We start from the raw sequence: 16609 nt of genomic DNA, 5'->3' as shown, positions 1-16609 counted from the left end.
AGTTTTCACTCGGGTGTTTTCACTTTCATGGAAATGCCAGAGCGTTGCTCGTGCTCCGTTACACGCTGCTACACGAATTAACTTGTAATTATTTGAATGTCGTTTTGCCTCGCATCGACGAGCCAACTGATCGAGTTTGTTCAATGTCCGCCATAATTAAATCGTTCGTCCGTCGACTCGTATCTCGATATCGATGAATATCGATCCTTAACCTAGCGCGGATACGACCAGCAGCGCTATCGACGGCCGTTAACGGAATCGACGGTTGCGCGTGCCGCGTAACGGGAGAAAGTAATTTTGAAACTTAATTGAAATAACGTATCGCGGGGAAAATTAATTTCATGGTGAAATGAAATTTTGTCCGTTCCAGGGGTATCAGTGTACCGCGTAGCTTCGGAGTGGAAGATCCGAGGAGCGGAAAAAGAAACAGGCGAAAAGTGGGGACGTATCGGCGGTGGTTTTGGATGTTAGAAAGCGCGGGGGTGGCTAAAGAGGCCCCGCCGCAGGGTACGGGTCCCGATGCCGGTCCCCGTATCGCAAACCCTCACGCTGACCTCCACACTGGTGCCCAAGGAGGAGTCAAACATGCCCTTCATAGACGACGAGTTACTTTGGTGCCCTGACAATGACGGCAAAATGGTCGACTTAACGCAATGCCTACAGGTTGGTACGCCATCTTGTTTTTCTTTCACTTTCGAATAACATACACTTGGCTGCGATACTATTTTCCCATACGTTTCATCTTTAACTCTAGTCTTTGTTATTCGTTAGGAGAGCAGTACAGGGCAGTCGGTAGAATTTTCCCCGATGGAATTGAGTGCTCTTGTGGGAACACCAGCCGCGCCAAATATGCCGGCTGAAGAGGGTGAAGGGATGGCCGGTGTCACAGGGGAAGAACCCTTTGACACGCTAGACACATTCCTTCGAGAATTGCAAGCTGATTTGGCCGAAGCTAGTCAGCCTACGTCAACCACAACTTCCGTCACTGCCTCCTGTAGACGGCAGAGGTACAACATCGCTGCTGCTAACCCTCTATTAGCAGGTGAGTGTCAGGTGTCATTGTTACTTAAGATCTTGTTGACGGAAAAGTAATTCATCTCCACTTTTTCCTGTCCCGAAGACTTTGTCTCTACGTATCGAAATTATTCTTTGTCGTTTTCTTATACGACAGAAAAGTTGGCGGCTCCTTCGTCGCAAGTAACTCCAACCTCCGTATCCTATGCCACGAGGACAGAGATCAAAACAGAGAACATCCAGCCTGAAAGCGGTAAAGGTAGGATCTAACATTTCATTTTATTCGTAACACTTTGACGATCGCGCATTTTATAATTCGTACAAGGTTCATAAATATAAACAGTGGCGGTTCGTAGCTAAAATTAGTGGGGGCGCTGCTGTAGAAAATTTTTAACCTTTGTTTTCAAAAACCGTGACAGTGCTCTGTCTCCCGCGCAGCCTCGTGCGCAGCTCCCTATGTGCGCATGCGCGCACAGCAAACACCACGCCGCGCCGCTGGAACTGTGAAGCGCACAGTTCCATACAAAGATTTTTCTATTTTTTTCATAAATTTGGGGATGGCTACTGACATTAAACTTAAGGATTATACATTGTACAAGTATAAAGAAAGAATTAAAGAAAACAGGACTCGTTATATTAAATGTTATCGATAATATCAAGTGGAAATGGGGGGTGCTGCAGTTCCACAGTGCCTATACGCGAGCCGCCACTGAACATAAATGAAGTCATATCATCGACCGTCAAACTGTTCGCTTCAATTTTGCACCTGTTGTGCCATCTAGAAGTGATTCGAAGCGATCTGTATTACCGGCACTAGCCACTGCAGAGAACGTTACTTGCGATGCGAACGCCGTAGATCTACCTTATCGATTACAACTTCACCATCGTGAGTAGGTTAGACATCGGTACAGTAGAAATTTGTTGCGTTTATCGCACATCGTTAAAAGTGGAACTCGGGTATCAAGCTCGAGTGGAACTACCTATGGCATTCGAACAATGCCGATTCGCAACTCCGAAAAGAAAACCGGCCAAGGCCCCGCGAATCGCGACCAGACATCCGCGTTAGCGATAATTACGCTTGCGTTCTTGTGTCGACGCGAAAAAAACGCAGCCAGCACACGCGTATTCGTGAACGGTACCGCGTGCGTGTGTGTGCACTCGGTGGCCCAATTCTTACAATTTACAGCCGTGTCGTAACAACTGCACACTGCGTTCGTACGCGATTTCGCGATTGCTTCGAGAATCAACCTCGAGTCGTAGAAACGTGCATCGTGGAGGAGCGTACTTACACGACCTTAAGGATCACACGATGCAAATATTATGCCATTTTAAGCGCTGGGTGTCGTGTTCTATAACGCGAAGCGTTATACCTTCTGAAAGGAACAACGGCACTCGTTTCCTAGCTCGCCCCGATACTGGTGTGTGACCATCGCAGACATTCCCGTATTGCATACATACCTACGTATCTTATGTACGAGACTACAAAAGTGGTAACGACCTTTTGTAGGTCGCGTGAGACGCTTAGCCTTTAACCCGACCATTTAAAACGATCAGAGGGGAGGACGAGTGCTTCTGTCTGTTAACACTTCACGATAACAAAGAAAAATTGTTGGCTTTATTGGGTACGTGTCGATGTTAGCAATGTTAGTTAATCCTTCTTGGGATAGATGATTTTCTAACGCGGCTTTTTTGACTCGACCAAAGGATAAAGTTTCAAAATGATCCGTGGTGTTGGTAAAAATCGAAATTTTGTCCTCTGGAGCGCAGCCCAGGACGGCCAATTACGTGCCGTTAGAATCGAGAATGGGTGCTCGTCGTTGTTCTTTTCACATTTTTAGAAAGCGGTTGGAAAGTGAGAAACCGTACTTTCTAGCAAAACTATTATAAACACAGATTAGATTGCTCCTGATCTAGCAAAATATCGACGAAAACGTATCGCGCTCGATCTGTCATATTTCATGACCCAATTTGTCAGGCTAATTGTTCTTTCGGGTAAAAAGTTGCTTTCTGTTTCACTCTCGATTTCGTTTTAGATTTCGATAGTTCGATCTGTCGAGTAACAATGCACGCGATGAATCGTTTTATCGTCCGTTTTGTTGGCCGCGTGCGGTTGTGCTAGACGCATAACCGGCTTCCAAGTGGAAACGAATTCCGAGTTCACGTCCGTGAACTATTCTACCCGGTGAACTCGTTCGTTGCGAAGGAGAAAAGAGCCAGCCGGTGTATACTTTCGCGTGCATGCACTTTTGCTCGGTCTCGCGAGGCTGAGACAGTCCCCGTCTCTTCGACATGCATCACTTTCGCCGTGTGCATCCTGCGTAACCGACAAAAAATAGATTTTCACGTGGAATCGCATCGTTGCGCTCGCGATGTATCGAGGTACGAGCTCGCGAAACGTGGAATATCGGTGAATTCGTTCGGAACGAAAGGAAAATTGTCGCTTTTCATCAGCTGAAATGTTCGTGGCGCCAAAAGTGTGTTGCGATGGCGGAAAAAAGGGAACGAGTTTCTTTACCCCCTGTTGCATCCAGCTGCACGATTCCGTTGCACTTGTCGCTACCCTCGTTCCCTTGACCCTCTCCAAACACATAAATCCTCCTCTCCCCTTCTCTCATCTCGCTCTCTCTTCGTCCGTCTGTTTCCGTCTCTCGACACTCGGGTTCGGGCCCCACGGAAATAGATTCGAGACCCTCCTTTGACTCTCTCTCTTCTTCTATCCTCCCCTCTGCTATGTCACCCCTTTGCGACACTACAGTTTACTAGAAGAGAAACAGGTGCAGCGAATCGATATTCTACCGTATCGTCATCGATGCATCTTCTCTCTCGTTTCCTTTTACGAAGAATTGTCAAAAATTGAAACTTCATTTGAAACAGGCTGTTAGTAACGGAGAAAAGAAATTGGTTGTTTGGAAACGATGAACAAGTTGTTCGTGTTGAACGCTTTCTTCGAGGATTTCGAGCACGAATCGTGTTTATACACGCTCTCCTAATTCTTTAGCAAGTTTCATCCTTTCGCTAGAAAACATGATTTTCAAGCAACTTCGTTGTCGTTCTAGAAATTTCTCTTATCGAGCTGGAGAAAGGTAGGGTAATTCGAAATTTTGAATCGAAAGCGAGAAAAAGTAAAAACAATTGATGAAATCGAATTGGAACAGTACGCAAAGGCGTCGAGTTACGCGGAATCGCGTGTAACCTGTGCTCGGCTTCGAGGGATCCTGGATCGTTGGGTAATCGGCTTCCTCGTATTGCCACACTTCTCCTCCTCTTTTCCACCTTGCACCGTGTCTTTCTTTCTCTTTTCAACACGTTCCTTCATTCCAGCCCGATAGCAGCAGTCCGTTTGAAAGTGAAGTCAAGATGGCCACTTTAAAGACATCGAAGCTTTCCCCCGCGCCTATACACACGCGTTCACACATTACACCCACCGCTAACGATGCGACCAATTCAATGACATACCCGTCAACCCTTTCGCCGCGTCTGTACAAGGTGTCTGGAAAACTATAAATTCTTCGTACGGTACCGAAGGAATCGAAGAGTCTTTTATAACACCCTGTACGAGCGTTTACTCGCTTCGACCGGTGATAGTGTAGCTACGTAACGAGAGTGTTGACATTTTCTGCAATCGGGTCAGGGCCCCCTGTCGAGCACTCCGGCATTACCTATAACCCCTCCCGAGGCGATAGTCGCCAATTGCGTTCGATCACCAGGCTGACCCAAGATTTCGCTGCGATTACTTTTTTACGGAAATCAAGACTGAACGAAATACATCTCTGGTGAAAAGTTGTAACAGTAACAGACAAAAACCGATGATCCTTTCCTTTTAAGGACGAACAGGTTGAGCAATCGCGAGGCGATTTTAGGACAGGCTGACTCGATGCACGGTGAACGTCTAGCTAGTGAGTCATCCGCAGCCGCTTTTCCTCGCGAAAGGACTAAATTGACACGTAAATACGTAACGAGGTGTCGGGACAATGAGAAGTTGCCTTTCATTTTGAAATCAACTTTCAGAAAGTTTGACGTTAGGTCCGGGTTAGGATGTGCTCTTCTTGTTTTCATGCCTGGACGATGATAGGTAACTTAACGAATGGTATTTTTGTAAAATATCAAAGGAAGGAAAAAAAGTGTTTTCGAAAGCAGACACGGAAGTCGGCGAGAAACATCTCTCCGTCGATACCCTTCCGATTTCTTCGCCGTAAAAACTTGGAATAATATTTACACGACGATTCACTCCACCTCTTCGCTCGCTTCCTCGTCGTTTCGCAAATTTCTCGAATTAACTCGGTGCTTGAAAATTCGAGATCCAGGATTCAGCTTTTGTAATGGAAAACAGATTCCGAGAACCACCTGTTGGAAATCTACCGGTGTCTGAGCAAACATATTTTCCTTCCTGGAATATGGAGTTCAAGAGTTTGCTTTGATTTTTCAAAACAATCTTGTATCTCTTCAATAAATTATTCGCATCCTACGATCACGCTAGTTTCTGTAATTATTTCGATTGGGAAATAGGTTAACGCGGAACGTAGAAGACACCGGTACGCCTTGAATATCTATCATCGAGTCAAATCGGTGAGCGTAGGACACGTACGAAAACATAGAGTAATCCTTGGCAACATTCATAGACCACGCGAAGATGGAATCGTCGGGACAGGTGTGCGTTTCATCTTGAAAATCGGCCGGGAAGAGTTGAGAAAAAAATTAGAAAGTAATAATAGAGGGGACGAAGAGAACGTGCGTCGATCCGCGAGGGTAGTTGAAGCGTAAAACGGGGAACACGTGCATCGTTTCGACCCCGTGCAGGGAGTTACGGTTTTTAGAAGACGATACGCGTTCTGTGTTTACACTAGCGACTTCCTTCACTCCCTCAGTCCCTTTGAGGGAGACCTTTTCCGGCTAACAGTCTCCCGCGGCTTTCTCTCGACATTCCCGAAATCGACGTAGCTGGAACTCTTTACGATCAGCGGGGAACGAGATGAAACACGCTATCAACCCTTTATCCGGTCAAGGTAAGATCGATAGAAAGACCTTCTTACGAATACTCGAAACATGACTCGACTATCGAAAAATGAAAGAACGCGTTGCGTTGCTTCGAAACACGAACAACGAGTGTTGGCGTGGCGTGGCGTGACGCGGTGTGTTGTTTTTATCGACTCTCCGGAAAGACTTTTAATCTTAGCACGGAAACCTCCAAGGTTCGTTCATTGTGTCGATATAAGACGCTTCCTTTCCTTCTTTTTTTATTAAACAATAAAACGCGTTCAAGCCGGCTACGTAGACGAGCGCCGATACGCTCGAGTATAATTAACCGTGAAGGACCCGGCGCGCCGTGGCGGGTCGGTAACTTAATTTCCCACGAGCAGCCTGCTGCACGCCGCTTCGTGACTTCTGCCGTGCGTACAATGCACATTTCCTTGCCGACGCGATCCGTTTCCATGCAATTTTCCTGACGATACTTCCTTTACTTTTCGCAATGCAACGCGGTTTCTTAGGGAAAACAGGGAACAATGTTTCCTTTTACACTTTCTGTTATCATCGATGGATTTATTATCGCTTCTATCGGGGATTGGAAATGTTTCTAAACGATCATCGAAGCGGAGTTTGCGAACACGATGGACAAGAGGCGAGCTCGAGGCGGGAGTAGAATAGACGCGAAAGTAGGCCGATCGAATTCAGTAGCGGCGGAAAAATATAAACAAAAAAGGAGGGAGGCGAGAGACTAACGCCACCGGAGGCTCGTGTGTAATCTTTTATCCTTGGACCTATCCCATATGCCGGCAGGTAAACAGTTTCGCAAGAGAATCACGGCTCGCAAGATCGGGAATTTCCTTATACACAACACGATACCTAACGATGCCCATTCGATACCTCTCCCTCTCTTGCAAATTTTCAAGCCGTTTGATCATCGTTCGATTTCAAATCATTTAGATACGTTTCAAACCATCCTTGAAGTTCTTGACAAATTTCCGAAATTTCATGCTCTCTCAAGGAAGAAAGTCACCCGGTGGTCCACACTGGTGGAATTAATTCTGGACACTTTGAATAAAATTATTCTTTATTTTATATTTGTAATCTATAATTCACATGATTTGGTTTGTAAATGTTTGAAAACTTAAAATTTAACTGTCCAGAATTAATTCCACTAACAGATTTAGACAGTTAATGAATCAACACACGGAAAATCCTGTCGCTAATTACACATTCAGTGATTCTTTTTTCTTGACCTTTCTTTTTCCAATAAATTCCTTTTTCTTTATCCAAACGTTTTCCCGGTGAATCAGGTATATCATAATTAGTAAGTTTTGTTTTTCGTGTCGACGAACACGCGGAAGATTCGAACGGTGGATAAGGATCGATCGTTTGGAGCGTAAATGTCAAAGCGATTGGGAACGCGCATTGTCGACGTATTTAATGTTCCGTTGCGTGCATGGATTTACGATTGCCGTGGAAGAAGCACCGCGGGAAAAAGTTAAAAACGACGAACGTCTAAGTAATTCTCTTCAGTTCGAGAAGAGTCTCGAGGACGTCCCTGGTCGCGAACGAAAAAGAAATTGAAAGGTACTTTCGAGGGAAACTTTTTGCTTTCCAACTCGTTTACTCTCGGTGATTCTTTTACTTGTCTAACTAATCGTTCAGATGGCTCGAACCTTTCGAAAAAGTCAATTTTCCGATCGCCACGTCATTACAATTTCGTTAACCGATTACTCTTGGAAGGGTATCTTTTTATGCCAAATGGGAGTTTTACGAAATTATTAATTTTCACATTGTAGTCGGGGTTGATAGTTAGAAATGATGGATTCGCGAGGGCATCATTCCCATCGTCGATTATCAGGACGGTAAAAGAGCGAGAGAGAGAGGGAGGACATACGTGTATGGCAACGCAACAGTTTAGAGTGAAGTGTTACGTCAGTGAAAGTGTTATGCCAATGTGGGCCGAGGCTAACCTGTGAGCCCTGTCTCCGCGTGTAAATACTCGCACACGTGTACGGGCGTGTTTAACACGACCACGAGGAGAAGCGACGAACACGATGTACCGAAATTCCGTATCCGTGTGTCGTTTCTAATCTTACAGGCTCGTATGACCCCTTTCTCTGTCGCTCTTCGAAAGGGTGCGAGCACAGGACTCGCGGAAATTATAGTTCGACCAGAGCATATTGTTAGATGTCGAAGGATGACATCCTTGCCGAGGAATGCGCCGTTAAGGATGCGATGCACGGACCACCGCGTAATCGATTTCTGAACGTGGGACGTACAGGTATCGTGTGCTCGCTTCTGATCGATCCGTAGGTATATTTTAAGGAAAATTCTATGACAATTAAACGTCATAAATGGTCGTTCCACTTCCGGGATACCAACCCTCGCCAGAATAGAGGCTATTGAACGAACAGCTGACGTTTAATTAAATTTAACAAGTGTCGTAAGAGTTTTGAACATTACGGTACACGTGACAGATGGAGAAGGTGAGGTTGCCGTTTCGCCGTGTTGGAATTCCGGAAGGCGGGCTTTCCTGTCGTAATTCATGCGTGTCGCGAGTGCTTGGATCAGCGGGGGATTCGTGCATGACACCCACACGATTCAACGTTGACTTTCCATACGAGGCACGTGACCCTGAAACAAGGACCGTTTTTCGATTACAAAACGTTCCTTAAAACGATACTTCCACGATTCCCGGAAAAGGTACGATGGAAAGACGTTGATTCCGGAACGTCTCCTAATTAGGTCACCGCGAGAAAAAGCTAGCTTCTGAATCGTTTATTCGCTACCGCGATAACTGGATGATACACGGTTATCAATTTGACAGAAACGAGAAGAAAACGATTGCGTTTCTTTTTTTTTCTTCTATCTTTCTTTATTTCACCGTCTCTGTACGACTTCTGGCGATAAGGTTGAGCTTGCGTAATGGCCCTATCAATGTATCAACGTCGAATGGATTGGCAATTTTCTGCAGATAAAAGAATCCAACCGACGGAAGTGGCATTAGAATTCACGGCTCTCTTTCTCTTATCTCGTAAATTGAAGACGTTCCTCGGTTAAAAGTTTCAATAATATATACGTGATAGTTATACGTACATTAAATAATTATGCGTTATACGATTGGAAAACTGATAATGCTGATTGAATTACTCGAAAGTAATTCGAACTTAGCACGAATCGATCAGTTTAGATAATTAACAACGATTATTCGGTGAAAAACGAGTACTTTTCGTCTGGATATTTCAGTCCCGATAAACTACCAATGATTCGCGAAGAAATTATTGAACCCGTTCCTCGAATAGAGCATTGGGCGACTGATTCTCATGAATAAACCGAGCTGTTAATTTTCGGATAAATATGTACAATCTTCCATTCGATGGTTTTGGCATCTGGTTGATTCTATTCAAATTATAATGACCGAGAGCGGCCTCTAATTAAATAGTCTCGTTCCGATGGATATCGCGAAGAAAAGGAAAAGTCGGTCGGATAGGAGAACGAAGGAAACTATGGTTGCGGAGAGAAGAGGGTGGACCGGAAGTCTGCTTCGTGTCGCGATCGCGCGTTAACGCGTACCGCGGTTCGTCCAGGAAGAACCTCTGCCCTCGTCATGGGACTTACTCGCGCCCTTGAAGGGCCGGCTATGTTTAACAAGGGCTGACTACATAAGAAACACGTGGTCATCGAAGTGTTAAGGAATTCTCACACAACCTTTACAACAACATGTTGGAATTTGTTGAAACTTCATTTACGAAAGGAAATCAAAGAAAATCCCTTAATGAATAATACAGAAAAAAGGACAAGGAATAATTACTAGCAGCAATCTTATCGACCTACTAATTTCCAACGATAAACCGGTTCCCACGATTAGACCCACATTAGCCCCCGAAACGTTCCAATGATGATACAAATCTCGGACCACTTGTAAACCGGAAATCGTCCGTTGCTCTCCCGATGATCCCAGCTCGCACTGTCTGAACTGGCACTCTCTTCTAACCATCTGCGTGTCGAGGGACGTTTCTCGGGGTAGAAGAAATTTTGAAAAAACTTATCGAAAGGATCGTTGCTCGAAGAAAAAACGAAGCACAGCCGCGTTGCGACCCGGGAATAACTAATGAACACTCGTCGCGCATCGTTAGTCTGGCATTCGAGTGCTCGTCGATGGAAATTCGTTGTCGTTTTACCGAGACGATTTATAAACTGACTGAAATTAGTCAAAAGTGATCCAATTTTCTTCGTTGTTAACCATTCTCCTCGAGCAATCGATACCGAAAAGTGAACACAATTTGTGTCGCGAGACAAGTTAATACGATAAAATCTGTTTATTTGATTAGTCGAATTGAAGCAGGTAATCTATAATTAAGACTCGTAACACCTTATCGCGAAACGTTCGTGTCACCAGATCATATCAGACTTCCTGGATTTCGAAATCGGTTATTCGATAATTAAATATTTCAGGGTCTCCATTAATACAGCTTGATTAATTTTCAAGGTGCATTACCGCTACATTAAATAGAAACAAAGTAAATGGTGATGAAATAAAAAACGTGAAGTGATTAGATTAATCTTTTTATTCAGATGCTATGTATATGATACAGGAGAAATAGATTTCGTCCGTATTCTTCCGCAATTGATTTCGGATATAGTAGAATGAAGGAATTATTTCTGATCAGCCACGTGTACTCGGATAGAGATGCAAATTAGGTCATCAGACGGTGCTCGAACTCGGATAATTGAGTGAAAAGCTCGGGAAAAATCACGACGCGGCGCCGTCGCTTCTCACATGTCCCGTTTATTTCGGGATCGGCGTTAATTTTTCAAATTTCAATCGACTCGAACAGTCCAACTGAGATATTCATCGCGCCGACTGATCTGCAAATAACCGAGATTCATGTCGTTGGCCCTGTTCTAAAGCAGTAACTATCGTTTATCCTTTCTCGACGGAAAATCCATGTAGATTTCAAAGGAAAAAAAGAAACTATCGATGACGATCATTCTTTTGAAATGACCTACTGTTAAACAGTTTTCAGTTGAAACAGCTTATTCTCGTCCCCGAAGTTGGCCCAAATACCCGGAACCAATACTCGACTGGCAGAGATGTAAAATTCTCGCTACTTTTCTTACGGATCGAGTATCTGGATCAGAGGTTCGATCGTTGTCGCGCGCAAAGAATCGCGCAGAGAAGGAGAATCGTTTCGAGGACATCGCGAAAACGGCCACACGCAATGCACCGTGTTTGGCGAGCTCTACAGAATCCGTATGGTGCTCATGAAAAGTGCAACAGTTTCCCTCCAGCTATCTCACATTTCCACTTTGCAAATACCCTGGAATCGAATGGATTTTTCACGCAAACATCTCCTGGAAATGATTTGTCAATGGTAGATGATGAAAATGAAAAAGTGACCAAGAACGATGGCACTTCCGTTAGGCGGAGGGGGATATCGGTTCGAGGAAAAGTGGTCGAGATACGATCCGGTTGACGTGTAGGAAGAACTTTATAAATTGGGTCGCCACGGGCCGCGTCACTGATTACACAGATCGTCGTCGTCTCTCCTTCGTCTTCTCTGTCTTTCATTTTGATCATCGCAACGCGTCGTCTCTGTTTTTTCCTTATCCTTTTCGTTCCCGTTCGATTCGCGATATCTTGGACTCGCTCGAAGCTCGCCTAGACCCAGATGCAGGGCCGTCACCAGCCACGAATCGGTACGTCTCATTTTTTAAACTTGTTTTTGTCAGGTTTATCCAATTCAAATCATTAGCTTTGTTTGGGTTCAGATCTCTGGATTGGACTGACTCAATTGTATAAGATAGTTCTACTGTTCTTGAAACAAGCGACTCCCTTTCCAATTGTCCTAGCACAAACCCTCAACCCTTTACCGTTTAAAGAGATAAGAACAGTGTTTGCACTGTTAGGAAAGCTTCTCAATGTGCTCTCGAGTCCTTCGATTCTCGAGTTGGCCAATCGATTTCAAATGAGTCACATAGTTGAATCGATATACAGCCCTGGCTAGACGTAGAACCGAGAGCGAAAGAAACGGGTAGTAGGAGAGCCTAGGCTCGGCTCTCTCTGTTCCTCTCTCTTTCTCTCTTACTCTCTGCCGTTCTCGTTCTCTCCTTTTCTCCTTCTATCGTTCTATGAGTCTATTAGCATCGGTCGCGCACGCTTAGCGGGGCCTTGACACAGTGCGTGTCAGCAGTTGCATGCCGATAGCGGAAAGCGCAATCTGTTTATCGAGCTTTATCGGCGATTTCGCGTACGAGCTGGCGTTAGACACCACCGTCGCCACATACTTACGTACGCACACTACTTTATTCCTTAATATATTGCTATCGTGTTATGATTTACGATGCAGCTTAGCCGGCCGTTGATTCCACGACACTCGTTTCTACGTGCTCGTGATCATGTCTTTCCTTCGGTGCAGATATCATTTTATTTATATTCAATGCGCGATCGATACGGTGGTAAACAACGAAATAAAAATGAAAATTTTTAATATTCAATATTTCGGTTATATAATTTTTTTTCCTTTTAATCTTTCGAGGATTAAAACGCGTCCGTTGATTATTCTCGCTCTCATTTGCATCGTGTCGCGGTTTCGTCGCCACGTCGAGAGATCGTTGCTCTCCTAAGAAATCCGATAACATGGCGTAACGTTTCGATGCTCTGTATTTCAGCTAGTCACACGATATTTCAGCGTGCATTTCAGAGAAATGAAAACGTAAAGCCAGTTAAATCCTTCGTTTCCTTCTCGATCCGTGTATCCATAATTCTATACTACTTTTTCAAGGAATTTCTGGATAAAACAGTTGATCGTCACGTAATTTCACCGAGCATCGTTTCCAACCAGACGGTAATATTTTCTGCACGGTTATAATACAAGAAATAACGTCGGGATGAAAGCGGCGATGACCTCTTCGATCGCGACTCCTCCATCTTTGCGAATTTATCGGCGTATTTCGACAGTGCGATTCTGTCTGTACTTCTTTTTTCTCTTTTATTGAAAGATTTTATTTGGATGTTTTAAATTATCAACGGATAAAGTGTTTGTAAAGTAGAATAAGCTTGTTGTTTCCATTGCGTGTTTACGTAACTTACGAGGTGTTTAAATAACAAGTCCAAACGATAAAATAAGTTTCTTTTTTTTCTTTAGAAACCAAAAATTAAGATATCCGTGAAATTGCTAAATGCAGGAAATCGAGGGAAAGAGTGACTTTTCTTTCGACCCAGATTCCCATTGGTTTATTGAGAAAAGTTAGGAGGAAGGGATAAAATCGTCGGTTCAATAGGAATATTAAGAATTGAGGTGACCCGGTCGGTTTCACGACCCTCTAGTTTTCACCAATGTCCATTAGACACTACTGTTCTCTATAATTCTTGTGTTATTAAAATATATCTTTGAGAAAAAAAAAAAAAGAAAATCGTTGTTTGACAAGGCATCGATGTAGCAGTTGACGTCGAATCGAAAAAGGGCAACGATTTGCCGACGACAACAGCGTAGAAGTTTCTTTCGCAAGGTCCTGGTCAGGCATTCGCGTGCTGGTTACTTCATTCTGCGCATTCCGGCTTGCGAAACAACCGCCTGGTTGTTGCGAACTTGGGCGCCGTTACCGCTTCTGAGGATGGACGTAAACCTTGTATCCTTTACTTCTTGTCCACTTGAAAGATCCCTCTCTCCTTTCCTCGCGTTCCTCCTTCGATTCTTCCATACGCGCGAATTGAAACCGAGCTGTAAATTGAATCGCGTGTGGTGAATTTCAGGAAATCGAGAGGGAAAGCATCGAACGCGTTGCATTATTGAGAAGATGTTCGAGGAGGGTCGCATAACTTTCGTTATTAATCGCAAAATGTGTATCGTCACATTTGCTGGAGGAAACTTTTCTTTTCCATTACCAGACTGTTGGTCGCACATTATTAGTCCTTTTGTTTTTTGTCTGAACGTTTCGAAACGATGCTGTTTTGTGCTGCGTCAACATAATAATTTCGCGAACTTCTTAGACACGGTAAAAAGTGTATGAAACAACATGCGTAAAGGTGCTCTCGAACGTTAGGGTGAGAGAACACAGGGGCGATTGTTTCAATTTTCTCGAAACGTAATTAGCATGTCTGAGTAGGTTTCGATCGTTTATTACGTCGAGCCTGTTTAAACGTAACAGATAGGAGAGGGAAACGAAATTATCCTCCTCATCTTTTCTTTTCCTCAACGAATTCGGAAACACAATAAACGAAACGTGATGTTTCACGGTACACTGATGCTTCGAGAATCGTTCGGCTGCGAATGACATAACGTTTACGTCCTTTAATGCGTGAAAGATGGAGATGGGTCCGGGGAGGATCCATTGTTCTTTCAGATACGATGAAACTGTTCGATTCGCGTTCCCTTTGATGTTGAGTAAGCATTATGTCCTTATCGATCCTCGTTACGCAACCGATTCAAACCCTCTATAAACACAAATTTCGTGTATCCGTGAAAAACAGAAGTATAGATTTTATCGTCTCGAGTGGTGAAATTTTTCAAAGTTTCGAAAATCGAAAGAAAAGTATTAATATTCCATATGAATGATAAAAAAAACCCCAGCAATATCCCTTTTGAATAAGTCAGTACGTAGGAGCATCAAACCATCATGGTTTCTTTCGTCCCCGAAAGTGGGTCACGAATTTTTTCTACGCCATTACCTCTCTCGACCAATCCATCCTTACTTTCCGTCCTGCCCTACCTCACAACGCAACCCTCTTGTGCCACCTCTATCTCGTTTGCTGCCCATCGATATTCTCTCCAACCATCTACAGTCCATCAACAGCCGAAATATTCTCTCATCGATGAATACTCTACTAACGCGTAAATTTTCAACATTTCATCCTTCTTTTGCAATCAATTTTCATTAATCCGTGTTTCATTTTAAAATGGAAAATTCAGACGAATATTTGCAGTGAACTTACGCGCGATCTTCGAAAATGAATTCAGGGAAATATAAAGCTCGACTTAAAGAAGTTGTGTTTTTTTTTTTTTTTTTTTTTTTTCTCTCTGTAAATACTGGATCGCGTAGCACGTTCGTCGGGTTACAAAGTATATCCAGACACGGTGGCACGTAAGGCACATCAAGTATCAGGGGGTAGAGGGTAGAATCGATAAGGTCGCTCCAGACGACCTTCGAGGACCACCACCCGAGTTCGGGGGTGTATAACCCCTGAAAGTCAGCCGTGATAACGCATGAAAACGTTCGCGACCTCCAACTTCTTCCTTTCTTTCCTCCCCAATCAGCTGTCTCAATCGTTTCGAGGAAATTCAAGTTAATTCCGCTAGTTTCTCTGAGACTATACGCGGGGAAACTGGTGGGAACGAAGTATCGAGAAAGTAGAGATTCTCGAAGTATCTCGATCAGCGAAAGCCATGTGCATGTACAAGATTATTCGAGAAGAAACATAATCAGTCATGTATTCGTGGTTTGTTCGTGAAAATACGAAAATTTTAACCATCGACCTGACAGAAAACAACCCTCGGGGATCTTGTTTGTTGACCTGCACATAGACTCATCCTCGATTCCTCTCTGGAAAATCTATTTAGGTTCCCGTAATCGATTATGACGCACCGTTACAAGTCAACAGGACCAAAGGCAAGCACAGGGGTTGAAATATTTGACGAGGGTTGAAAGAATGGACGCAGTAAGAGAAGAGGAACACGTTAGTGAGATTTGTTAGCTGCTTTGATGTTGATTCGTTTAATTACTTGTTGAAGTGAACTATTTGAACGTGTACCGATTTATTGTATACGTAGAAGACGTTCGGTATAATAAATGAGAATTTCTTAGATAAATTGTAGGCAGCAAAAGAAAAGAAAGGAGGTCACGTAAGGAGTAATAGATCTCTAGAGGGCATTTTCTCGGGCGAACAAGATAGCCGGAGACGGCAGATTAGCCCAGGTTTCGATTCGAAGGGTGATATCGATGGATTTGGCCGGGACGAGGACGATGTAGATCGATACTGCCGGTATTCTACGCCCTCTGTCTAAAAGCTTAGTAAAAAACGTACTCCTTTAACTTTGAATCGGCCATATACACGAATGTTAATTGAAATGTTAAATTACTATTGGAGTTACGACAGAGGAGCGAGTGAAAGAGCTGAGAAAAAAGCCGAAGCTTATAATTCACCCTCGGAATAAAAATTCATTTCTCTTACAATCTCCCGAAGATTGAAAGATAACAAGAGTGGTGGGCCGAGAAAACAAAGGCACGAAGGAACACGAACGAAAACAGCCGACGTCGGAGTCACGGTCTCTCGGTTGTTTGCATTTTTACCGCGACCTTTGACCCCGACAAGTCTCGCGACCGCAGACGTCGACGATTCCGTATCGTCCTAATAATCGTCTGAGCGAGAGGGAAGCTAGGGGTTGGGAGAGTGCGAAACGAGTACGAAAGCAGCGCGAGTCGAAGGCAGACGATATCGCGGGGGTTGCTGGCTGCTGGAGGCCACGGCCATGACCTTGACGTTGCTCGGAGGAGGTGGTGGTAGTAGCGGTGGCGGAGGAGGGTCGAGGGTGGGTTTATCGAGCGTCAAGACTTTCACTGTTCACCCTGCCATCCTCTGTCTCTCCCACTTTTTCTTTCGTCTGCCGTGTTCGCCCGCTTTTCCCAC

At 44.2% G+C, this 16609-nt stretch overlaps 1 protein-coding gene across 5 annotated transcripts in view; it reads left to right on the top strand.

Annotated features, from left to right (window-relative positions):
• Eip74EF (Ecdysone-induced protein E74) overlaps nt 1-16609 on the top strand; it is a 109296-nt gene that overhangs the window by 34805 nt on the left and 57882 nt on the right. For 4 of the 5 annotated variants that reach the window (XM_034326414.2, XM_034326416.2, XM_034326417.2 and 1 more), the window contains exons 2-4: nt 371-663; nt 772-1042; nt 1172-1273. In XM_034326414.2, the coding sequence (XP_034182305.1) occupies nt 520-663; nt 772-1042; nt 1172-1273 (517 nt within the window). In that variant the 5' untranslated portion in view covers nt 371-519. Of the gene's footprint in view, nt 1-115; nt 292-370; nt 664-771; nt 1043-1171; nt 1274-16609 lie in introns of those variants that run through there. The other variant, XM_034326415.2, reaches the window with a different exon arrangement.

This window comes from Osmia lignaria, chromosome 3, assembly GCF_051020975.1.
Source record: "Osmia lignaria lignaria isolate PbOS001 chromosome 3, iyOsmLign1, whole genome shotgun sequence".
NCBI classification, from domain to species: Eukaryota; Metazoa; Arthropoda; class Insecta; order Hymenoptera; family Megachilidae; genus Osmia; species Osmia lignaria.
This window is presented reverse-complemented; position numbering and strand designations above follow the sequence as displayed.